Raw genomic sequence first — 27711 nt, forward strand, 5'->3', positions numbered from 1 at the left:
CGATCATAATCCGATAAAAATTTGAACATTTCAAAAGATTTTCCGCAATATGATTCGTTTTCGCGAGCTATTGCAACAGGCAGGTGAAATGTGATAAAACATTTGACCGAATAATATAACTTAATTATAAACTTACCAATGCAGTGCTTATCGGATTGCAAGGGTACGGCAAGTACTGTAATTAAAAGAAAACATAAGTAAAACAAAAAATGGTTGTTTGTAAAGTAGGTTTACGATCGAGATGTTTACGTGATAACGTCTTATTGGTGATATAAGTTTTGTTTGTTGCAATTGTTGTAACACTTCACTTGCACTTCACATTTTGTTTTACTGTTAGGCTCCCCGCACACTACAAACTTTTTATCGGCCGATAAAACATTCAACGAAAACTTAACCGCACGAGAAAATCTCCATTCGTTTGTATGCCGCTAGAGTGAGAGAGACGGAAGATCGGTCAACTCACTCGAACGCTATGACTGGCACGGAATGACTGGCAGCGCTCGAGATGAGACGGGAGATCGGTCCGTCTCTCTCTGGTTATAACGAGAGGGGGGTCGGAATGACTGGCAGCGCTCGAGATGAGACGGGAGATCGGTCCGTCTCTCTCGTTATAACGAGAGGGGGGTATACCTGCGATCGACCTCGCTCGTGACACAGTTTCTGAACAGTCACCCAATAAAACGATTTTAAAGACGTTATCACGTCAAAAACATTTCATACAATATGATAATATTATATTCACACATCGAAGAAAACAAACTTTCTATGCTGAGTATCGCAATGGTCAGATTAAAGTAACTTACTCAAGCCCGAATTAGTCTCCGATTGATCTAGCGACCGACCACGTCCCACCATAATCGAAATATTAATGATTTGAACTATAAACATCAGAAGCAAGCGAAAAAAACATTTATTCACATTAAACGCACAATTACACAACAACACACAAAATATTGAATTCCGAAGATTACATACGCGATAAATATTTACCGAATGACCAAACACGGCAATTAACACTAAATTCAATCAAATATAATGCAATATACCGAATTTACAACGGGAAACACGAATACTAGACGGAATATGCTTATCTGCCGCACGAAGTAAGAGCTGCGTGCCGGCATCACAACTGTGCACGTCGACTTTCATTCGCAGGAATATTTTTAGTTAAAACATGCATCGTTGTGCTACCTGAGAATACTTTATTGTACTTCCAGAAAATACCAAGCGTTTCAAAAAGTGTGGCGTACATATGAGGCAGTGAGCGATTGCCTATGTATCAGTGAGTGGTCACGCACTTAGGTATCACACGTACACAAGAGTGCGTATGTAGTACCCTATCTAAACAAATAGCAATTTTTACACATAACTCAAAACATCAAATATAGAAGTCAATAGAACACACTTATTCAAAATAAATTAATTTAATTATAATATTATTATTATTATTGTTATTATATTATTAATTAATACTCGTTGAACGACGATTACAAATATCTTCTACGAAAAAAATTTTAACAAAAAATTCGACCAAAAAAGTTTACATAATAATGCGACCGAAAATAATTTTATCAAAAAATTCGACCGAAAAAGTTTACAAAAAAATCGATCGAAAAAATGTTAACAAAAAATTCGACCGACAAATTTTTAACAAAAAATTCGAGCGAAAAATTTTAACAAAATAACATAGAAATTTTAAGTAAAAAAGTTCGACTCTGTTGTTCGACCAGAAAATATTTTAAGAAAAAGTTCGACCCTGTTATTCGATCGAAAATAATTTAGATACGTTTTGACAGAGCAAAATATGATAAATATTGGAGTAAAACAGTTATATTTTGAACCTAATTTCAGGGCACTTCTGGACAAGTTAAAAGGTTGAAAGGATATGCATGGTGTACATAAACTCTTGAACTCTAATATAACAGTAAGAAACTTTAGGAAAGTCAGTTAATTCAGGAAATACAGGGCGTCTTCCACACCATGTTTTTAACATTTCAAAATATTGCCAACATTTGAAGGGCATTTGAGGGCACTTCCAAAAGGTTTAGAAAATTGAATTAAAATGCGTCGAAAAGAGGGTCATTTAGACTATAATATGGCGTAAAGAAATTTACAGAATATGTATTAGTTTAGGAGATTCAGGGCGTTTTCCACGCCATGTTTTCAAATATTTATAAAATTGCCAACTTTTGAAGGGCATTTTAGGGCATTTTTAAAAGGTTTAGAAGATTGAAATATAATGCATCGAAAAAAGGGTCATTTAGACTATAATATGGCGTAAAGGAACTTAAAGAAAATGGATTTGTTCAGGAGATACAGGGCGTTGCCTACACTATGTTTTCAACTTTTTATAAAATTGCTTACTTTTGAAGGGCATTTTAGGGCCTATTTAGGAAAGCAGCAAACAATTCCCTTCAAAATGGAAATCAAAAGTTCAGGAAGGAAAAGACCCAAAACCAACAAAGCAATCTATTTGTCAAGTGAAGCAGGGGTACAGAAATGGAAAGGATGTTACGAAAAGAAAATAATTTATAATAAAATGATGTTTTACTATGAAAACATTTGAAAATTTATCAAGGAGATAACCCACAATTCAAATAAAACGCCCACTTTGAAGTACGAATAAACGACGGCCGACGGATCGGCATAACTATACATAAACTCACGGTTTACTAAACAACAATTGCTTATGAATTACGAATAGAGTTGCCGAATTACTGATATATTATTGTAGCGACCATATATGAGGGTTACGCGTAAAGAAAACAAAGATTCGAGCTATAATTATCATGTTTTGCTAGAGGAAACTTGTGACACAACGCGTATTGAAGGCGACAATTTTCCGGTTACTTTTACTTACATGACATGGTAGCTCTTGTATTTGCAAATTGAGGATCAATAAGGTCTAGTCCAAAATTGAGTATCGTATAACTCCACAGGCAAAAGAACAATTACCGACGGCCGACGGAACCTCACACGCGTACCGATGAACATCATTTATGAACGTTTAACGCATACAAACGAACAAGCAAAACTCCGTTCACCCCGATTCTTATATATGTGGTCAATTTTTCATAGTATATAAACCGTTCTGCATAATTATGATCGAAAGAAACAAACCCAGTCGCCATGACACGCACGATTCACGTCCGAAATAAAACTTCATGTGCACAGCCGACGGCGACTACACGCGGCCACTATCAGCTTGCGATAGGCTTGCTGAATGCGACTCTGGTGGCTAAACAAAACTCACAACGTTGTTTATAAATACAAAAATCTACAAATATTCGTGTGCAGGACAAACAGAAATCAACTACATTATAGGAGAAAATCTTAAATTCAAAACGGACCAAAACTTACATAATTCGACGAAATTTTAGAGTGATATCACAAGAAATTTAATCCGATGGAACATCACACGAACACTGAACTCCACGATTGATAAATGTTTATCGCGTGCAATCACACTAGCAAACCTCAGTTCACGATCAATTCCAGTATATGTTGTGGAATGTATATATAATATAAAACGATTTTATTAATTATGATAGAAACACTATATATAACAACACTAGACGAGCACGCGTGACTCATTTGATGACCGAAATCGAACTGGATGTGCACCAAACTGCACACAGCTAACAATCACAACACGCGGTCACTGCGATACGCAGTGGGATGCGCCCGGTGAACACAACAAAAAAATGTTTACATACCTGCACAGATATTTGCTTATTTACTATGACAGCATTACTAGTTTTGGCACTACAAGCGCGCTGCCCGGTATTTCTACGTTCTTTGTGAAAATTGATCTTAAAATCTAATTTAGATATCGAAACAAAACATGTAACAATGATTCAGATTAGAAATCTCCGACAAATCTCTGAGTTGTAGTTCAACTTGGCCTGTACCGATTTTACCCAACTCTGAAATAAAACTCAGTCAAATCAAATTGGTTATTAATTTTATATTTTCAACATTCAACTAAATGTACAAAAATGTCATCAACCATGCCTTTGAATACATGAATGCGTAAATTTATCCTTTGTTTCATATTTTCCGTTCTTCATTCTGGTCGACCATTCTCCAACCTTCAAGTTAATATCTACGAATGAACATCTGTATTCATACATAAATCGTACAATTTGTAATCGTAGCACACTTTATATTCATATAATCGTATCAAAATGATATAAACTCATCGAAAACATTCATATGTCTATATTTATTTTAAATATTATATTAATGCTTGTCCTTTTACTTCTTGCTACATTCCACCAATGGTTCTATTTCTGTTTTGTGAAGAATTCTATAGAACTAGTAAATAAATAGTAAATTTCAGTGTTGTATCAAAAAAAAAGGGAGAACAATAGTTATACATAACCATTCAGTAATATAGTCATATACTAAGTAATATTCGTACATTTTTACTCTTTGCTCAAAATAAATGCATAAATTTCTTTCAAAATTTACTTAGATGCGAATAGGAAAACATTGAGACAGCACCCAGTATATTGTGTGATGAACAAGAGATCAAGTAGAATATGTTTATATAGTAATAAATTTTGGTTTGTCTATTAGTAGAGTTTTGTAGTAATGCATTGAAGTTATTTCTTTGATAGTTATGTCTAGTCCAAGTTAATTTATGTGTATGCATTAGTGTAGACATTGACGTAAACGATTGTTAAAAAGCTATCATGTATCATTATCTCTCATTATCATTAAATGTAACATCTTTGCTCTTTTTAATTGTGTGAGAAAAATAAACTTTCAGCCGATATGCACAATAAATATCAATATATCATTAATTTGGTTCCATCTCAAAACTATGACAGATTTTTGACAGCAAATTACATCTAACCTCATTTCTCCGCCATCTAATTTCTGCTGATTTTATGCGGTAAAAAAGCTACGATATATCTTTGTTAATGTTTAGATATACAAGATATATAAATCGTGTTATCCTTGATATTCTTATTGTTTCTGTATACCATGTATATTATTGTTTCGTCTTTTCATTTTTGGTTTCGCTTAAAATGCATAAAAATTGCTATATTTTTGTTTACAAGTTTGTATTAATCGCTACGCTGCCAATTGTTTCGTTTTAAATGTTAAATGCTTAATGATGGTCTGATTGATGATAATGTGTTTCGATATGATATGAAAGATTTGATGTAATGATGCAATCATGAGGTGATTTTATAAGCTCGCGCTTTTTACTTGAGGTTATGTTAATGTTTAATGTGTAAGCCTTATTATATCTTTATATGTACGGTCAATACTGTAGGTATGCACATTTTAGTTTATCTTTACTTTACGTTTATGTTAAACATGAAATAGATAAATAATCTTATATCAAGTGTTATTCGTCAAGCAATTATTGAAGAGTTTTTCTGCATGAATCTAAACATTGACCTGTTTAGTTTTGATATAGTTTATATCATGAGTATTGTGTGAAAACCATTTGAAATGGGAATGTTAAAGCTAAATAAATCTTTGGTACAATAGCACTACGCAAAACATAATGAATAAATAAATTAATCCTACAATGTTAGTGAGAGTTTTGAGGTGTATAAAATTTACAAGTGCATCAAAAACTCAAACGCATTTAACTTAATGAGATTCTGTAAGCCATCTTAATCAGCCATTTTCTTTGCCTTATAATCTTGACCGTGCCAATGCGTTGCCAACTTAACACGTTTCCGTATCTTTTGGAACTTATATTTACAATACATTACAGTGTCTTTCATCGATCATCCTTTTTTCTTTCCAAATTAATTTAAATTTTAGGCTAAGTTATTTACAAGATAAATATGCGCAGTCATAGGGCAGTGTTATACGAGTCGTCATTTTCTAACCTAATCATTACCTACAATCATAATTGTAGTTTGGTTTGTGCTAAAAGTGACACGTCGAAAAATTTTCCTTTACGACTGGTAGTGATACAGTTCGCCGGTGGTCCGATTAACGCCAGTATAGATGGGCTCATTTGTGGGATTGTACCGTACAGTTGGGCCGTTCTGGCATTGTAACCGCTTTATGTATGGATTCTGTGCATTGGCATTATTAAACAGTCGCACACCATTGTGATGTGTCGGTATCGTTGAATGCTGACGTGGGTACACATTGCAACTGTTACCCCCACCTAAATTAGTGGGTATGGCATTCGAAGTGTGTACCGGAAGTGGCATAGTGGAACAATGTGGGTAGTTATTTGTCATCGTGACCACCGGTTGAGTAGGATAGTGTGGTAGAGTTGCCGACGAGGCTTGTATATTCTTCAAATCATCAGTGAAGGAAGTCATGCGCATATTGGTAGCACGACCAAAAGGTTCCTCTTTGATGATAGGCGTTGAAGTTACGTCCGTAGTCTTGGGACGAACAGCCTTTCGCCGAATGACTACCGTCTCGTCATTGGGGTTTTCAAGAATGACGTTATGATCTAAATCAGCTGAGTTTACATAATTCGCGTTACCATTAGGGTTACAATATCCGTATACCGAATTGGTACTAGGAGAGGAAGCAAACTGTTGGAAAGATGCGCTGGTCGGCGGAGCCATGCCACGTTGAAGGGAGCAAGACTTCCACTGAATCTCCTCTTTCATCGGTTGTTGCAAATCTGCTACACTAGTTGCACGTCGCGTATGTTGATTTGTAGTTATACCGGGAACCGTGGACATTGTTGTGGGAGGTGGAGAGCAAGGATACGAAGTCGGAGGATGTTCCGAACTTTCATTAGAATGAATCCCACTTGATGTCTCGCTGTGATTGCTCCCCGGTGGATCAGGAGGAGAGTGTGAACTTTCCGTACTGATTGAATCCGACCGGGGAGTGAACTCTTCATGCGGCATACCAGAGTCCGCTCGTCTTAAACATCTCGGTGTAAGACCAGTTGGTACCACACTCTGTAAAACCATAAAATTGATTTATCAGTATAATTAGTCAATAATAATCAAACTTAATCTAAATTATGATGGTTATAAGAATGATGATGATGTCTAGTGATAAAGTTCTACTAGTATATAGCTCATGCATAAAAGTTAATAAGAACAAGCGGCAATATTGTACCTGCGCGTGCGCATGGACCATGACCGAAATTGGCTGGGTTTGATGATGTTCGCGATGCTCCAGTTTGTCCAAAGGCTCTGGAGTTAGCAGAGGGCTGGGGTCCTCGTAATCAACAGGCGGTACCAGATCTTGGCTGGTGCTCGCATAGGTCACGTGTTCATCGTGCACGCAAGCTAAGAGCTAACGGGGAGCGAAGAGCGGTTATTAGATTAGTTTAAAGTAAGCAACCACAACAACAACTAATTATACTACAACAACATTAGTCTAATTAAAACGAGCAATAACTCCAACGACTATGATGATGATGAGCGATGATAGCAGATGATGAGGGTTGAACCTACCTTGCCCTCTTCGCTAATGTTGTCATCCGAATGGTTAGCGGGAACGACTTCCCTTAATGTGGCGTAGTCGCCATCATCGACCTCCATTCCTGGTACTCGACGTCTGGATCCACTTTTACTGTAAAATACCACAACACATTATACAACGTGTATTGTATATTTGTTTTCTTATTTAGTTAATTGCTATAGTAAAAGCATAAAGTTAGCACAAAGCACCACAATAAAACAATTTCTTTTCTACTATATCCCCTCCACCCCATTATGATAGACAACGACACAAAAACACCAAATAAGAAGAATGTCCCTAGTTACCGATTGTTAGACGTACTGGTAGTCTCATTAAATGTGACTTTATGTTTGGGTTTCTTGTTGAACCAACATAACTGCTTGCTACCATCTGGTGATCCTTGTGGTGTGACCAATGCAGGTCTCAGCCAATAAATCTGCTCCTCATCGTCATCGCCACTTTCGGATTTGGGCTCCTTTACCATTGTAGCCTTTTGAATCACACCCATAATGGCTTTTTTAGGAGACAGTTCATTGACTGTATAAGTGCGTCCATTGCCAACCACCAACAAAGGTTGTGTGGCTGGATCATCTGAGGAGTTGGTCATGAGATCCACGTCTGTTACAAGTTTTACAGAGCGAGCTTGACGTACAGTTGCACGGCCCACAGTCACACGTAGTTTGAAAATCCATTTTTGTTTGATTGTGAGGAAAAGCCAAACAACAATCCAAATGAACAGATGTAGAATACCGCCAATAATGCATGCTAAGATGGCGCCGTCAAGACTACCGCGATACACCATAGTGTAGTCGTGTAAAAGTGGAGCATTGCATAGACCCACTGAGACAAGCACACAAAGTGCAGCGCAGTGAGTAAAATATGACCACTTTGAATGGCCACCCTCTTTGAGAACAATCACACGACGTTCTCGTTCTTGGTTCAAAAACGATGTAAATCTAATTTGTTAAAAAGTAAAAATTAGTTGTCCATTCATTTACATCTAATAATATCGCTTACCTTGTATGTCCATAAAGATACAACACCAGACTTGATGCAAGGATCAAAAGAAGTGAGAGTATGTAGAGCGCGAGTGTCACTTGAGGATTGAGCAAAAATGGTGAAATACCACCTAGTGGCGAAGTAACACCACCAAGGTGATGCTTCATTAATGGTAACGCTTTCCACGGACCCACAATTTGAACCTAGATATAAATAACATTTGCTTTCTGCTCTAAATCATTTCAATTTTCAAAAACAAATGCTTACCTTATACAAAACTGACATCCCTGCGTATGAGAGTAAAGTCTGCAAACCGTTGATCAACAACTGGAAGGAGAACAATAATCCCATACATTTATTCGTAGCCCAGAACAGCGAAGGGTAGCGCACTGAATAAACCAATAAAGCAATCGCAAAGTTGAGATATTCAATACTGACAGAGCTACCCATTCCAGAATCTGCAATCCAATATACAACTTTTATAGTTTCCCGATGATTAAAATTACAGTTTCTACTTACCGATATGCAAATTATCGTGTTTCTCGTGTCCTATATAATCACGAAGGGTCTTGACAACGTGGTGTGTAAATGCAACTGCAGAGGGTGTATTATTATCTCCACCACCGAGAGCAAATAACGGTGCACTGGCGGCAGATGGCAATAGTGTACCATTCTGTGATGCCATTGTTGCGTTAAATGCAGCGGTAAAAGGAGCCGCAGACGGCACGCGATGATGATGGTTTAAGGTTGCATTGTTCGATGTCATGAACGACAAAACCACCAAACGGTCTCGGTGCACCACCATAAAGTCCAAATCTGTTTTCCAGATAGATTCTAAAGAAAAATAAAAAACATTGTTTATTTTCAAAATATTGGTTATGTTTGTTTGTTTATAATCCTAAAATCATGTCAAAACAAATTTACAAAGGACATTTCAGCTTAAAAATCCTACACAAAAAGTTTGTAATCGGCTTAATTCTAAATAATTGTAAATCCGGAAGTTTAACGAGCTGAAAAAGTTCGTAACCGTCCGCCATTGTTGTTGGTCACGGAATGGCAAGCCACCGGACAGTTTGAAATATAAGCTCATGACGAGATTAAGATTGATGGCGTTTTTCACGTCGCGGTTCAGCGAGGGCGGTTAAATAATCCCGACGAAAGCACGTCTCACGTCGTGGACGTCGACATGAACATTAGAAAACGCCACGAGCCTCCGTTTTGGGGTGTTTTGGGGGCGCACGACGACGTTTATCCTTTTGGGCGGAGGCGACGCATGATGCCTTCCGGGTGTTCGCACCCGTTTCGCATACATTCGCAAACGTTTGGCTACATTTTTATATCATTTTTATTTAAGTTGTGACAGTTGACAGATGAAATATACCCTGAATAAATAAAACAAAAGTAAGACGATAAATCAAACAACGTTAGTTTTTTTTTTTGTATTTGTAACATTTTACTAAAGTTTTTTTTTTTAAGTTTGGCAAACTTTTTACAATCTATATAAATGTTTATACCCGTTCATTATTCATCATACATCATTCATTCTCGCTTCGGACTTGAGACTCGAATATTTATTAGCGCGATTTTTCAAACTCGTATCTCATATCCTACAGGTGCAGGCGTAAACATTGGGATAGGGGTAAACTACCCCTGGTGGCTATAGCTAGGGGGTAGCGTGTATTTTATTGGATGACCTGTCAAACTACGTATGCAAATGTATCCTGATGTCGCAGGTCGTATCCGTAGCCATAAAACGACAAAAATAACGATAACGACGTACCAAACTGGCAAAAATATCAAAATGGCGTTTAGACAAGTACTATGTTCAAAAATAAATTTTAGGCAAAAATAAGATATAAGTTTCATTTGTCACTTTTTAGTTGTGTTAGGTCTGCTAGTCATGATAAAAGATTAGTATCGATTTGTAGCAAGTGTCCGCGTTTGAGAAAATCAAATAACGCACCCCTATTTGCACAACCAGCACAATTCAACACAACGCAAGTGCGCAAGTTTAATTCATTCTAAATGTGTTTTAAGGGACGTTTATGAGTGCGTCGCTAGATAAAGAGAGAGTGAATATAGGGGTGCCTTCCAGTCGATAAAATAGCATTTAGCATTTTTACTACGCTTTAGTGTAGATTAAAAATGTCCTAAAATACTGAAATAAAGTATAGAATGCGACCACGATGAGTGGGGGTGGTTTTCGAAGGGTCCGCAATGTGTGCGTGCGTTTAAATCGGTTTGAGTGCGAATAAATCAAGTGTGAAACATTAAAAACCCTTGATTCGCATACTGTCCACAGCAACCCTTAGAAATGTCCGAATTCCGGCGGGAGCTGCAAATTGTCATCACGGCCAGTATGGAAAGAGAATGCAGAAAGCAAAAACGGAAGTAAATGGAAAGGGGTTGAAAATAGGCGAGGATGGGAAAGCAAGGGTTAAAACCAGCGGACGATAAATTGACTACACTATGTTCCTGTGCGTGTCCGCGTAAAAATTATCAACGAGGAAAGTGTGTGGATTTTTCCATCCGCCTTGTTCAAAGGCTATTTTCATCCTCTGCGCCCCCATCTCCTAATTTAGTCCTTTGATGGTCCATCTAATTTTGATTACTGTCTGAGCGTGGTAATTGCATTTTTAATTACAGGAAAAACTTGAAGGATAAGGACAAAATGGCGGCCGATGCAACGTAATAATAGCAAAGATACAAAAATTACAAAACTAAACTTGATGGCGGAAAGCGGAAAGCGAAAAGATGCGAGTAATTAAACTCTACCCTCGTTTTATGTCGTTGTAGTTTTCATTACCCTCGAAAGTCAAGCGATGGTATATTGCCATTGTGTTTGCATTTTATCATTGCGAATGTTTTTTTTTGTTGTACTATTTTTTGCACGTTGTGCAGGAAGAAGCGTCGTAAAATGCAGGAAGCAGGAAATTAAAATGGGTGCAGATAACCTAACTTAACAATGCGAAAAAACAAAGGCTATAGAAATAAAAGAATAAACCGTAATGAAATTGGAAGAAGAAACAAAATAAAAGATTTTATTCAAATTACACACACAACTAAACAACCATTAGTCAAATTTGAGGTTAGTTTAGACTATCAACTAGATTTACCTAATTTAATTCTCGTATCATCAACCCAAACGCAAATCTCTTTCAAGAACTTAGGATGCAGGACCGTACTAACAAGCTACTTTAATGCTGCTATAAAAGGAAGTCCACGACTACAATGTTCATGATCGCAAATGACGTTAGAAGATGTCGAGAAACATTCACAGGATTCGAAATTGCTAAGGGTCTGCTAGCTTAGGTATTTAGGATCTCGGTGAGCTTTATTAGCTCGTTGGCTCTCCACGAAGAAAAGTTTACAACAACCGAGTGTGAGAGATCCTCAGGATGCGAATTGAGTTAATCCGTTTGTCTGTAGCTGGACTACTCCTTAATTTGATAGCGTGCGACATGGCAGAGACACAAACACCGCCGACATATACATAAGCAAGTTAGAAGGACCTGTAAACTGAGCTAAATTACACCAAACTACTCCCGGATTAGAGGAAACATCAAGGATAATAAAAAAAAAGTTATAAGTAAAAAGAAAGCAGAAGAAGCAGCCGAAAGAAGAAATTACCTCCACAAAGGTATGAAAGATAACAAAGGACGATAACAAAGGTGGAATGTATATGACCACAACTATTTCGCTTTGTTTGTTTGTATAGAAACTGCTGCAGAACTTTGCAAAAGTGGGCCGAGGTGTACAGCAGATGGTGTGTGCCAGCATGGGGTTGGTTAGCTGTGTGTTTGTGCTTTATTGAGAGAGGAATTGCGGAATTGGAAGGTATTAGCAAATTGCACCAATGCCAACGCCAAATAGCTCGAATATTTCCTTCCTTTCTACCTACACACGATACGTATAATTTCTGCAACCAACTTTACCCTGAAGCATTGAATCGAATATCGAAGATCACATTTCAAACGGACATTGAATATCACTCAAATAATTCCCATGATAAAGAATAAAAAAGCTAAGAGAATACCAAAATTAAGTTAATTTTTCGTTTTAAAAGCAAATTTGAGGTTAGGTAAATGCACACATTGACGATCTAATAGTATTAACCTGTTTGCGTGTAATCTTAGAATTTTCAAGACGATGAGAGTGCTTGAGACGTTAAGATGTCAAGAGATGTAAAGTGCAGGAATACTCTGGCGCTTTACGAGTGGAAGCAAAGAAATAAATTCGTCCGTAATAAGTCGATTTAAGATGCTACGAAAATGAAGCCTGGCGACAAGTTCCAAGACATCCTACTGTATGCGAGGGTGGAAATATAATATGCCCTAATGCCTAATGCCAATTTGGAATAAATCATTCCGGTTATTGGATCAACTCAAGGGATGACACAGCGACATCTGTGCAGTCACTAACATACTAGATATAAAACATACATTATTAATTTAATGCGATGAGTTGAATTGAATTTAAAATTAAATAAATGATGACTTTGACGATTGCTGATTACGGTAGCTCATCAACATTGTAACGAGGATGATTGCAGAGGGTGGGCAGGAGTTGAAGATTGCCTGCAAGCATTAGGAATATTAGCATTGCGCGGACAATCAAGCTCCTGCCCTCACAGTCAGCGTTGTCACTTCCTCCATCTTCTTTGCAATCCGCGGCTTCGAGGCAAAACGAGCATGATAAAATGATAAGAGTATCGATTTTAGCATTAACCGCGAACGAGAAACGCCACCCACATCAACAGAAAACTGACTAACGACCAAACGACCAACAAGACTTTAAAATATTAAACCTGCTTAAAAATTCATATGTTTTATTTGAGGTTAGGTTCTGTCTCGATTAAGAGTCGTATGTGTCATTGTCAAACATGGCGTGTAATGAGTGTTTAGTGACTTTTAATGACGGTGACTTTAAAACGCGATTTCCATTGTTCTGTGGTACTACTCAGCACGCACAGCACGCACAATCTGTGTTTAATTGCTTTAATTGCTCGGCGAACACCAGACACATCAGCGTGCATCTGCGGTCAGATGTGGTTCACGCAGTAACACACAAAATCACGTTAAAACAAGATTCTGCATGATCATGTGCGCGTTGGGTTGTCTACATTACTCCTATTAGAAACACATCGTATCAGAAACCAGTAAAACCGCACTTAACCTCAATTAACCTCACTTAATCACAAATTACATTTCAACTAGTTATTTTAAAAATAGTTGTGGATATTCTTCGTTTAACACTTCTTGAAATTTTCACTTTAAAACTATTGTTTAACATTTTATGTTTGTAAGTTTTCCATTTTCGCGCTGCCATTCAAAATAAGTGGCAGCTGAGTCTAGACTGGATTTTCTCTAGGTTTTAAGTTGCGGATCAGTTTAGGCAGCACTCAGGTAGTCAGGTGCATATTTCAATATTCTATGCGCATATACGCATTATATATTTTCACCATTTTTGCCTCCGCCATCTTGCATTGGAACTGAAGTCTCCAATAATCTCCAGACTAAAGCCTGCGACGCGAAAGGTGCTTGCACTCAGAGCAAACTTTTCATATTTTTATGCAGGCAAACTTTAATATCGAAACTTCGCGACTGATCCAACAAAATGAAATGTGTCATTCATAGCTCAAAAGAAAAGTGATATTTTAATCAAACATGCCAAGTTCAAAGGAAATCGATTAACTTCTTTTACTATTTTTACTAGAAATTATTAGCTAATAAAAAGTAATATTTCAATTTTATATATAAAATTACTTGTTGCAGGTTTGAGTTATAAATTAATTACATCAAAACGAATATGGTTGCTTTGTTTCAAACTGCTATTATTATTCTACACCCCACCACGTAATATTATTGATTAAATCCCAATCTGTCCAAATTTTCGTGTATATTGCGAAATATTTGAACAATATTACCTAATCAGGTTTTCATACTGTTGTGCGCGACGCGTTTGTCCGTAAAAGTTTTTGGCGTGTGCTGCGCAAAGCTTCGCAGCTTTCCAATTTACCAGTTTTCCAGTTTGCAATCTCGAGGCATCGAAGCGCGGTGACTGAGTTATTGCGCGTTATTAGCTTGCTCCGACGCCCCGAAACGCCCACGCGACGCTTACTTAATCGCAGCGTCGCTACAAACTTGGCTTACTTGTTGGTTAATTTTCGTTCAGAGAGTTTGATTAAACAACACATTGAGACACACTCGCTGGGATTCATAATTGAAATTGGAACGATTCAAATATAAATTTAAAGAAGCTTATAAATCGATGTAGGCAACTTGTACAACGCTTTTCTTGTATTTTGGATTGTATATGATGTTGGCTTTCACAATTTTTACGTTTTTGTGAATTATTTGATTTATATTACAATTATTTGCAATTAAAAGCAATTATTTCACGAAATGTCGTCTGCATTGATCAACTTGCCTTCAAGCGAAATATTTTCGCCTTTTACTCTCCCGAGAGAAAGAAATTTATGTGTTCATAGATGGCGCGCGAAGAATTTACGACCATGCGCCATATTTGACAATAAAACGCCGGTTGTAAAAATACTCCAAGTAGAAAATAAAAACGCGCACAAGTAAAGCATGCTCTTTCAGTAATTCAAACACTCAGCAACAAAAAACGTAAGTAAATAACATATAAAACACATAAAACAGAAGTAGGTATAACGTGTTGATTCAACGAAATCATCTTTAGCGCTTTTTGATCTATAATAAAACCTATTTACGTGTATTATTTTACTTACATATATCCATACATAAAAGTATTGTGTACAATTTAGACTGGAAACTCACCTGAAACAAAAAGAAAAACATGATTAACACTAAATATTTATGTTTATTTACAAACAAAACTAAAGTCAATATCACACCGAACATTACAACAACAACTGATATGTTTTACGACTTTTTGTTAATGACGATATTAATGTTCCGGCGTACGTTGGCGTTGTGACCGTGCATAACCTTATTTTACTGCTAGTAGTGTACAGTGACGTAGCGGCTAACGCGTTATTCGCGTGTGTGCCCAACCAAACGCTGTTCGCTTGTTTACGACGCTCGCTTGTCGCTTATGTTTATGATTACTATATTTATGCGTCGACGCGTAGAGTCTAGGTTATGTCGACGCAAATTATGCACGCTCGTAAATAGATTTATTGCTTTGAAATGTGTTTTCAGCTTTTCCGCCATTCATAGTTATCCATCATACATTAACCTCAGAATGAACTTATTTTAATTTGATTTTAGGGTTGAGCAATTTTGTGGGAGATTTTATATGAGTTTAACAAAAATAATTTTGGTTTTGGAATATTTTACGAGAGTTTAGAGGATGGAATACTTCGCGGGTACGAGAACCCCTCGATAAATTGTCTGTATCATGGCCATAACCATATTTTCCGTCTTGAACATCGCGACCCTCTAAACTATTTTCCTTACCGACCCACACTGCACCACCTTTCATCCCTTAACATCTTCTCTCCTGTCTCAATCTGATTCTCAACTCATCTTCGTTCATACCGGTTTTGAGGTGTGTTGTGGGTGGCGCTGACGAGTTTTCCTCTCCCAGAACCTTCCAAGACACCCTCTTACATTCGCCCTAAGCAACATTCCTACTTCCTTCCTTCCTGGCAAACATAGATGGGTGTGGAGGCAAGAAGTTGATCCGTTTTAGCATGTTTCATACACAAAATGACAATATGACAATATCGCTCTGCCAATATTCACCCTGAAGTACAAAGTGGAAAGATAAAAGATAGGAAATGTAATTTTAAAGTTTATACCATGTGTACCACGCAGTTTATAGAAAATACTTAGTTAAAATTGATTATTTTTAAAAACTAGGCACAAAAATGTTTAAGTAAAACAAAAAAAAAAACAGGAAGTGGATGCCGCGGCCTTATTTAATAAGAAGCCCTCAAGGTTTAAAATATATTACTGAAATTTACGCTGAGGGTTGGAAAATTGGAGGGTGGTTTTGCTCCAGCACGTAAAACGTTTGCTCGCGGTGGTATTTGGTGTCATTCGGTGATATTAGAAATTTGCACGGATCGTACCTTTGCACGTGCTCCTTCACTACCACAATCAGCCCCCGAACTACCCTAACCCCCTATATGTATATTCCAGAAATTCACTTCCTCCATAAAATGTTTTAATACTGTCTAACTATGAAACTGAAAAGGCTCAAGGGTGAAATTGCCGGAAATTAAAATAAAACTTTAAATTACATCTATTTATAAGTAAACAGTAATTATCTTAGCACAAAATTGTAATTTTCTAATTTTCAACCCTGATTATACCCAAAACTAAATTTATGATTAAGTTTTAGTTTGAGTTGAAGTGAAACTATTGCTAATTATTCCCCTTTGGATACATTGGCTAGAGTTTGTTTGAGGTTAGGTTTGAGTACGGCGCGCGTGCGTTTGACAGTTTAACTGCGTGCGGCCGCAAGGCATAATCGGCGTCTTTTGTCCGCGGGCGCGATAAAATTACAACGCGTCTTAATTACATCGCTTTGCAATTCTAGCAATAATTTGCAGCAGTTGAAAGCTACGAGAAGCAAAGACCAACGCGTAACTCCTACCCCTATCTCAAAACTACCCTCCGAAGAAATACGAAGATTAATAAGTAGTTCTTGTCTCCCTTGAAGGCGAATCTAGTGTCTTTGTAATATCATGCACTCGCATAATGTCTGCAGTCTGGCATTTAAGCGTTGTTTCGTCTTTCATCCTTCATATTGTGATATCATATCTGAACAGATGCAGCAATGCACTTGGAATTAATTCGCAACCACAACTGCCGGTTTTAATTGCGTTGTGTTTTGCGTGCGTTTATTAATTTTCGTCATTGTGGTCTTATCTCCCGACTTAAAACCCTTGTTTAATAACACACAAACAGATTGTCTGAGGCTTCAGTAAAACACAAACAAGAAAATCTTTTAATTTTAAAATTGCATAGAGCAAAGCCTTGAAAAAGGGTTGAAGCCGCACTGAAAGTAAGGATGCTGTACAAAAACTAATTAACATAAATAATTAATTAACGAGGGATGTTTCAACTGCGTTGGTTAAATCTCTTTTCTTCTCAAGAAAATAAGCCATATAATCAGAATTTCGACTATAATTAACCCTCGAAAACATAGAAGTATAGAAGTAATAAAGCTAGTGTAATCAGATGCCTTCGGGGTGTTAAATATTTTAGATAATGATATTAACCCCTGTAAGTTGTAGTAGTTAGAGTAGATGTAGTACATGATAGTGCTTTCAAAAGTTGCTGTGGTCTATTTTCATGACTATATGTGGTTGCGTGTTTCTGTCACTGCTTTTGGAACGACCATGACCAAAAGAGACCAGTACCACACCACCTAAAACCTAACCTAGAAAGTTGCGAGTTCCCAAACCATGACTAAGATGTCTCATGGGGAAACAAATTATATTTGACTACAATAAACCTCCACAGTGTACAATTTGTTGTGGGGGGTTGGTCTCATAAGTAGGGGTGTGATGTAGATATTGTATATACAAGTAGGATTAGATTTACTTCCATATTTGTTTTATTTGCTTTATTTAGTCACCTATACGAAAAATAAAAGGAAACTTAATGAAATCCATACAGCAAACATACAACCCCTAATATTGCACAGTTCTGCAACTCTGCAATATTATGCACCCCTGAATACAACTCCCATTTCCTCAATTATAACCAAAACAAATAGAGTACCTACGTGAGGAAAGGAAAAAATAAACGAATATAGATGTCGCTGCAGAACCAATTCGTGGAGCTGCCATTAACAGAACGTCGTCATGATCTCGATGGCTTATTCCAAAACATCGACTACCCCCAGCCCAAGTCCATTAGATGCGCTCGCATCCAATCTATTCCATTTCACTCCACCCAGCTCCCTCAACTCATTCAGTTCTCGTTCAACTCATCCTGCCTCTATCCTGTTTTTTATATCTTTTGCATCCCGGGCTTACAGCGATTAACGCAACTACAAAACCCTGGAAAAAGTTTTGTATTCCATGGATTTACAGATACAAAAGGCAAGGGCAAACGCATTACTGATATCCATTGCAATAGCAAGTGCAGCAGAGAGTAGAAATAGAGAAAATAGAAGAAAATATGCCACGACCTCAGCTTCCCCACAAAAGCTCAAACCCCAATATCCCTTGTATCCCGCGCTTGCATCCCCTTTTAATTATACCGAATGCACCGAACGAAGGTGCTTCTCGCGTGCAACATATTTCATTTCGACCCCTAAAAGTCACTTTTAGTCGGTTTCCGCTTGAGGGTGCTGGATTAAGCCCACCATCGAAGGTCGAACTAATCGTATGGCTTACTAAAGGATCTTGCGACGCGATAAATGATAATTGGTTTATTCAATTATACACAGTAATTAACATTGCTGTTTTTCAATTGAAATTATAAGATACTCGTCCTGGTACTATTTACTAAAAATGTAATTGGTTTTTATTCTCTTGTTCTAGACATAGTATGTGTCAATTCTAGCAATAAGTTTGGCAATTTTATTTTTAAGAAATTATTTATATAAAGAATTGCTAATAATGCACTTCAGCGCGCCATCTCGGATTCAACTATTTAACTATAACTATGATTGAATCAAAATGTCAACTTTTATCCTATAGAAAATGGACACTGTTTTAGGGTTATCCCGGTATACCTGCGATCGACCTCGCTCGTGACACAATGTTTCTGAACCGGTCACCCGTAAAACGATTTTAAAGACGTTATCACGTCAAAATGTCAACTTTTATCCTATAGAAAAGACTGTCTTTAGGGTTATCCGGTATTATTATTCAAATTTTCTCACCGTAAAAACCATCCTTAGACATTAGCGAACATTTTAAAAAAAGAATTGGCCAAATTGGTCAAGGCGTTGTTGAGTTATGCGCTAACTAACATATTTTGCGATTCATTTTTATAATATAAGATACTTGAGTAGTTTTGATATAGGCAACTATATTCACATTCCAACATGGCATCAGTTTCAAGACGATTTATTTGGATTGCGTGACTTGCCACTTTCAACTCAGTTAAATGAATGCATGAATTGTTTGAATATTTGAACATGTCCAGCGTTACAATTTAATCAAGGTTAATACCATTAAAACAGCTTGAATCCCACATAACTTTCGCGCTTAATAAATATAGAAAACTAATACCGGTGACTGACTTTAACACGAACTCATAATACGTTCATCCTGTTTTGTATCCAATATTATCCTGTATCATCCAATGTCGGAAAGTTCAACAGTACGTAGTAATTGCGGGTGCAAACACCGCGGACATGGGACAGTTTTAATCACTTTTATACAGGAGTGTAATTAGATTAGGAGTCGCGCAACAGTGAGAGACTGAATGGCTTGAATGTTTTGAATTTATTATTCCAGCCCTGGCGGGCAAATCCAATAAACTACGGAAGTTTACACGGTTCGACCGGCACGTACTCGTATTTTCCGTTAATGGTCGCGCAAAGTAATAAAAGTCCTTTGTGTGTGCGCTTTGTGATCAGCACGCCAACCGGCGGCCATTTTGTGACAGTGCGACATTGTTTATTGAGTTGTCTATAATGAAATATTTATTTGTTGCTGTCAAATATTTTTAAAATAAATTGATTTTCTATTTTTATTAACAAAAAATGAAAAAAAAAATCGAGAATTGATAAAATTGTAAGAGAAGAAAAGTTAAAGTTAAAAAAACAAAATACAAAATAACAACCAAGACGTGTCCTCCATTCTGCAGTCACCGGTCTCTAGTGTTATTACATTTTCTTCGGAGGGGAATTTCAAGAACAAACTTTGCAGTGGCGCCACGTTGCCAGTTTTACAAAGATGCCTGTTTAAAAATAAACGTGATAAAAAAGTGGAAATTGTGAAAAGAAGAAAGTCCCAAGCGGAAACAGCCTCAACCTCAACTTTGAAACTAAAATCCCTGCCATTACAAATCATCACTTTCCAATATTATTAAATTTTAAAACAGAATAACAATTTAAATATAAATTGCAACTTTAAAGTTACACACCAGAGAGAAATAGAGTAATAGGTGGTAGTTGGCAGCCATTGTTGTTCAGATGTTCATTTAATTAAGTGGTCGACGCAATCAAATGTGGCAGGTTGAGAGCAATGCTCGACTCCGCTATTGCTCCTCGTCCACGTCCTGGTCCAGGACGAACAAAGCAAAAGTGATGGAGAGCGGCGCGTAATAAACGCCGCACGTTACACATCGACAACGAAATACAGCGAACACCCACAGGGCACTCTACTCTATCAAACGTCAAACAATCCAACTGCGGAATGATAAAATGACGGCAACCAATATTACACCACACATAACTTAATTACTTAATTTTAAACTACATGTTCCACTTTTGTTAGTATATCGATTTATGCGTAAATTATTTATAAGTAGATGGCTGGCTGACAAAAGTGTCAAGCGGATGTGGTCGTTGAAAACTAATTAAAATGCTGACAAACTCATTAAGCTCAGTTTGACGCCAATGTAATTACGATCTCCAACAGATTCGCGTACTTCCGGTTTGTATTTCTTTTCTTTCTTTCGTTCTTTCGAATTTCCGCGTAGGTCTTATTAAATTTTCTTAATTTTTACAGTCTCACCCTCTTGTAATCAATTACTCACAAATTCTAATTAAATTCAAAGAAGTAAAAAATCGTTACTACGAAAGTATGCACGATATAAATGGCAGCAGTGACAGCACTCATATATCTTACTTCTAATATCACTAATAAAGTCTCATATCTTATGTTCTGTGTAGTGGCGCAATCAGTAGGCGTGAAGCGTGAAGCCCCAAAGACACAAGACGAAGTCGCACCAAACGTTGGATAATGTTGGCATCGTTGGCATACTACAAACGCCATGTTGCCCGGCGCCTTCACCAAAACGTTTGGGAGACACGATTTCGAACCGCACTTACTGCACCCCTCCAGCGCACGTCACCACCAAACGACCAGACGAGCTTGAGCTTATAACCGTCTAACAGCGTAATGGCATAAGCGTGAGTATCGATTTTCTTGCAGTTTAAAAGACTTTAGAAAAATACAAAATTTTTAACACGGGAAAATGATATCGGGATGATAGAACATTAAAAATTAAAAATTAATAAAAAATCTGATAGAAAATAGCGCTTAAGTTAATTAAATACTCTTTGGTGCCTATTTAACTTGTTAGGTTTAAAAATAATTAAAATAGTGCGTGAATTTTACTAAAATTATTTTAACATGTAAAATAATTAAATTTATGATTAATTTAATATTGATAAATTTATTGGTTATTGATTTTGTTGAGCTGAAATAAATCTAGTTCCATTAATTTTTAAAATTACATTTTTAACACTTTTGGAGGCTTTTGACGTTTTAAAACCCGATAAAACAGGGTATTAACTAAATACCTAATTATTATGCACACATCCAACATTACCATTATGTCCGATATTCCGGATGCAACTGATGCAGATTCAAATCCTCATTTAATTATTCGCATATTCGCATCGCATCAGATCATTGCGAAAATACATACATAATCTGAGTGCGCTACCAACAACTATGGCTAACCATTCTCACACTCGACATCGGCACAGGGTATAATCATAGCGATCATCAGTTAATAGAAAATTGGAAACGCATCCAGTGCGAGAACGCTTGACGAGTTGGAAATTGAGAATATTCTGCATGAACGAATATCCAAACTGCGTTCGAAATTGATCCATAAATCGCAATCAAAATATTCCCAAAACTTTTTCATCTATTTGTTTGGAAACGTTTTGATTTAATGGAAAAATTTACTAAATACCACAAAACCACATTTCAATCCTTTACAAAATTACTATCCTCGGGTTAGGGACATTTGAGCAATTTAATTCCCAGCTAGATTGGTGGTTTCCCGGATTGCAATCCAGACCCGTATCATTTCGACAATTTAACACTCTAACATAGTAACACACTGTAACGCGGCCACACTTTATCTGCCAACGCGTATTTCCGTTTTCTTCACGCCTGTCGTCGGCCTTAAACGTAATTTACGGCTCGCACAGACCAGGGATACAAACAGGACGCGAATGTCCTTCGAAGGACTGACTGGTTGACTCTGCGGCGAAATAGTCACACATCGTCACACGTGTGCTCATGATAGAATTCCGTAGCGCTAAAACGCAATAAGCTTTATAAGCTTTTCGTAGGATGAGAAAATTCTCGCTAGGAAAGGACGACGGACGTCTATTGGTATTACATCAACCACGAGTGATCGTAGCGCTAGAGTGGTAGACTTTTTCGTTTCACGGTTACTTGCGCGCCATTGACTTCCGGTCCGACGCTTTCAAATACGATACAAAATGGCACTTTAGCTACTTGAATTTTTTTTAATGTCAAGTCTTATCGTTTTAAGTCATAACCTATAAAGTAATATATTTGTGAGGTTCTGCTGTGTGTTTATCATGTTTGAACATGTTTTGTTTGCTTTTCCGCTGTTTTACGTTTTTGCGTTCAAAAGCGTTTATAATAAACTTGCATTTTTATATTCATGAAGCGCCGTCGACGAGTGTACACAGTGCACACAGAGCTCGGCGACCTGACACCGCCATCACCACGATGCTAAGGGATGCATAAGGGATGAAAAACACGATGCGCCACTAAACCACCACGTACACACCGAAAAAAGTTGAAAGTACGGAAAAAACGAAATTTATGTACGACACGATGTAAAAATATGCGAAAAAAACCCAAGTCACTTAAAATGAACAAACAAAACGGGGTAGGTACAGCGATGAGAAGCGTTGAAATGCAATGAGAAACGGGGTGAATGTAAAACAATCCGGAGTTTAACTTGTGCATAATGTCAACATAACATTTGCATAATGTTGATATAAAAATACACAGCGGAAATTCGAAAAATTGCTCAACGCACATAACGATAGAGTAACTTAAGTCGCGCATGCGCATGCACATGCAACAACATAGTTTATACTCTGTTGTGTATGATGCACTCATGAAAAATTCAATTTATTGCCGTGTTTCACATATTTTCACACATGTTTCCTCATTTTTAGTTTTTTTTTATTCAGCGTTGTTTGCCTGCTCTTCTGCTGTTCAGTATTGGCTAAACATCGTTTGCAGTTTATTATCTTATTTAGCATTTTATGGCCGCGTCGCTCGTTTTTCATTCTGGTTTAGTCCCTTTTTAGTCCTTTCGGGCCTTCTGTTGCAAGTGTGTACAATGTACACAGTTTTGTAGCATTTTTACGTCTCGGGCTTCAGTGACAGACACGTTGCGCGTGTAATGTCCGTTTTTATTTGCTGACACTTGAGTTCTTTTGTTTTCGAAACATTTAAATAAATCGTTGAATAAAATGTGAATTTTCTCAAATTTAATAATAATTTTCAAACGCCATCTTGAAATAACAAATTCTAACCTCATTCCACAACGTGAATCATTATTACAATGCGTTTATAATATTTTATCCTCATAAACTAATTTATAAACATAATATTTGCGTGAATAGGTTTGGAGTAGTGTCAAAACAAGAAATTAATCATCAACAAATATTATTTACCTTCTCTACCGTACGCAGTTTTGTATATTTTAAATTTCAATTCGCCCCGAATTTAAAACCCGCAATAGTTTAGCATTAAACAATTTCATCGCGTTGTACGCCGAGAAGTATTTACAAATATGGCCTCACATATAAATTTACGAGCAAATAGTGTTCGCTGTGTTTGCAAACATTTCAAACCGCGTCCGTACTTTATTTCGAAGCGATGTGGATCGCGAAACTCTTGAACATGTTTTAATTAACGCTAACAAATGTGTTTGAGCACTATTTGAGCATTCGTGCATGCCACGGAGTAAATATTAACACTGGTCGCAAATTGCATGAAAATGAAGAGCGACTGATTTAATCGAATTATATTTCTAACTAAATAAACATTTAGTTTAGGTTAGTGAAATATTAGTGAAGATTAGCGGTCTGAACTACGTTAACAACTTTTTTTTTTCGCTTTTTTTAGTTTTTAATTTAACGTAAATTGAAGTTAATTACCATAATTCTTAATATTCCAGAAGGATTTTGTCAGCTTTCGTTTTTGCTTTTATTGTTCTACTCGTAATGCAAAAACAAAAATGGCCGTCTATGAAATTAACTTTTGATGTAAATTGTAAAATACGGAATAGGTAGGTGTAGTCGAATAGTCGTTGAATAGCTGAATAGCTTTGAGTTTTCCGTGTGATTGTATGAGTAGGTGGTGAGGATGCAAGCACAGTTAAGCCGGATCAACCCTAAGCCGTCCCATGGCGGGTTGCGGCGCATCGTGTACGTAATGAAAGGGTTTTGTTTATTTTATTTCATCTTTTTCTCGAATTTTTTGTACCTTCTGATAATTCGTTTTCATTGTTTGGTTGGTTGCATAATACTGAAAGCTCCATTTTTTTATTTAGGCACAGACATCATCTCAAATATTTAACTTGATTTCAAATTAAACTCAATTTAATAACGCCAGAATTAATTCTGCAGAATAAATATTTGAAATATTTCATTCAAAACATATATTAATTAATGTATACAAACTTCCCATTGTACAATACAGTTCACAATTTGTATATTTGGTTGCCTACGTTAATTTAAATCTGAACTCATTTAAATCCCGATCAGAACCGTTTACTATTTAAACTAAAACGGAAACCAAAACTATTTCGAAATTTCTACAACTAGACAAATAAAATGTTGGTATTTGTGGGTGTTTGTATGCGTTGAAGGAGCTTTTAGGTCAGATACGTTTACATTCCCGTGGGAAGACAACGAATTTACGTTTGCACTGGATCGTAACGTGGGAAAACGTTGGAAGCTGAACGGTCGGATGGTTTGCAAATTATTTGGAGGTTAGCTCGCTGAACACAATGAGGTTAGCGAATAGATCGGTATAGTCATGTTGGTTGCCTATATTCCCTTGACTACACAACACAACACAACACATATCTAGTGTAATTTATTAGATTCTACCTGAAACTACACACACGAAGGTGGATTCTCCTTTAATTAATATTTTTCCTTACTAAAAGGTATCTTTAAAAGAAGATTGGATTACAAGCGTATCAATTACTAATGATCTTGATTACTAACAAGTATTATGGGTGCAACTACATTGTGCATTCTCTTTTGATGAGTAAAACACCCTCAGGATAAAATTCCACTTGACTTTCCTCCCTTCGTGTGTGACTAGCCACTTAGTCATTCACCGCAACGGCTTATATCGAATAACCTGACGAGTCATGACGCCCCCACATCAAGGACAAGCAACCTTTATAAATTTCTAAATGCTTCAAGGACAAACGACGTCAACATGACCAAGCTAAATGACAAAAGGAGCAAAAACAAGTAAAATGCATCAGGATCAAGGGTAACTATACTGTCACAGTGTGTATATTCAGTTGCCTACTCGTTGAGAATAATTTATTGCAGGATTGTAATGAGAATCAAGACATCATGACGAAGATATAATGAGAAGACATGTTTAGATGTTTATGTTGTGAAGTTACAACTGGAAGAGTTCAACATTTAGGGGTGAAAACGCGTGAGAAGACACGTTACTTGCTCCTCACTTAAATTTTCGTCTGCTTGATGTGCCGGTTGTGCCTGTTTAGGAAAGTTTTACTTCTCCCACATCCTTTACACATCTTGCTACCCTCTACGCCTCACGTTTCGACATTTGCAGTTATACTACGTTTACTAGTTTCCGGGTTTTACTCTTTGTGCGTTTCCCTTTCTGAGGTCGTGACTGACGGCTGGAGACTAAGGAATGAAACTTTAGGGTTGCATAAGGATAAAGAATAAATATAAGGGATAAAGACGCCAACACCGCACAAAAACAGCAAGACACAGATTGCGGCATGGTGGTAAATCCTGCAACGGCTGCAACAGTTACAAAAGTTGCAAGAGGGTGAAAGTAACGATGATGAAAGCAAATAAAAACAAACAAAGCAAATGACTGAATCGGCACAAAAACCAGAATAAATACAAAAAACATGTCAATGTTGATTACGTACATAAAATTGAGGATAAAAAAAATCAACCCTTAATTTATTGGTAATTTACTAAAGTAGAATTATATCATTAACTTATAGAGTAATTTGTTTTGTGTGTCTTTTGTGAGTTTTTGTTTTGTTTGTTTGATGATTACGTATTCAAGATGGCGAATAGTCGATAAAGAAGTTTTCCTATTAGTCACAATTGCATTACAGCGACGATTTGAATGCGCGACGCGTTAGAGTTTTCCGCTCTCAAGCTCACGCTTACGTTTTCCGCAGTTCCGTTTTCTGCATTCCTGCATCGCTGCATCGCCGCATTACTGCAACTTCGCTACCAGCAGAACATCGTGCAACATCTGGAAAATTTCTATTCCGATTCTGATTTCGATTCGCTAATTTTATCCCAGAACGAGTGGAACTTTTGTTTGCAAAGCGGAGTACTCGTATCACGAAGATGTTTCACGGTTCGTTATCTGTAGTCTTAACCAAATCCTTACAAAGTAAAAAAACGACCACAAAAATAAAAACTGAAAAACATCTCTACAGTGAGTGTTTGGTTGCCTATGACGACTTCTGATAGTCCCAAATTGAATTCGATGAAATTCAAACAGAATGAAAGAAAAATCTATTTGTAGAAGCAACAATAACAAAAAAGTCGGAATTCAATAGAATACGGCAGGAATTCCTCCGAGATTAAAATCAATTTCACATCAAATCGAATTGTTAGATGACGTTATATTATATCAACAGTTTTGCGTTATTTGGACGTAAAATTGAATAAAACTATTGTTCAATGACGCTGTTGGACACTAAATAAGCTTGCTTCTCGGAATATGAAGATTGTGTTGTGTGTTGGGTGTGCAAATTGCATAGAACACATTCCTGCGTATGAAATGTGGATGAAATTTACCCCTTCGTCCGAGACGTAAAAGCAAAACGCGGAACGCCGGACTGCACGAAACGGAACGCTGGCAATGCGGATTATTTCATACACGCGACGTTTCCATGTTTCCCTGTCGGTCCATAACAACTGAATTACTCCGCAAAATGGCGCTTCGCGTGCCTGCAACTAATTTTCAAAGTACAAGGAACGCCGACAACGTCCACAACGACGACAGTAGAGTGAAAAAATTATTAGCCTAGCCAAAACTCAAGATAATTTTTTTGTAGGACTTCAAGTACCCTAGATTTATTTATGTATATTACCTGCGCCATCTTTTGCATTTTTTATTTTTTGTTTTTAGGT

The 27711-nt window shown here is 37.0% G+C and overlaps 1 protein-coding gene across 3 annotated transcripts in view; it reads right to left on the reverse strand.

The window, feature by feature from the left end:
• Positions 1–3952: 3952 nt before the first annotated feature.
• The window catches only part of LOC135789387 (protein tincar-like), a 65253-nt gene continuing 41494 nt past the window's right edge, over positions 3953–27711 (reverse strand). For 2 of the 3 annotated variants that reach the window (XM_065299186.1, XM_065299185.1), the window contains exons 5-11: positions 8935–9249; positions 8683–8873; positions 8434–8618; positions 7722–8372; positions 7410–7527; positions 7069–7248; positions 3953–6905 (exon numbers count right to left, since the gene is read on the reverse strand). In XM_065299186.1, the coding sequence (XP_065155258.1) occupies positions 5928–6905; positions 7069–7248; positions 7410–7527; positions 7722–8372; positions 8434–8618; positions 8683–8873; positions 8935–9249 (2618 nt within the window). In that variant the 3' untranslated portion in view covers positions 3953–5927. The remainder of the gene's footprint in view (positions 6906–7068; positions 7249–7409; positions 7528–7721; positions 8373–8433; positions 8619–8682; positions 8874–8934; positions 9250–27711) is intronic. The other variant, XM_065299187.1, reaches the window with a different exon arrangement.

The sequence above is a fragment of the Atheta coriaria genome, unplaced genomic scaffold (genome assembly GCF_025399875.1).
Source record: "Atheta coriaria isolate IRGN ID8LTWV9N9 unplaced genomic scaffold, Caltech_Dcor_3.1 hic_scaffold_3_pilon, whole genome shotgun sequence".
In the NCBI taxonomy this organism is placed as follows: domain Eukaryota; kingdom Metazoa; phylum Arthropoda; class Insecta; order Coleoptera; family Staphylinidae; genus Dalotia; species Dalotia coriaria.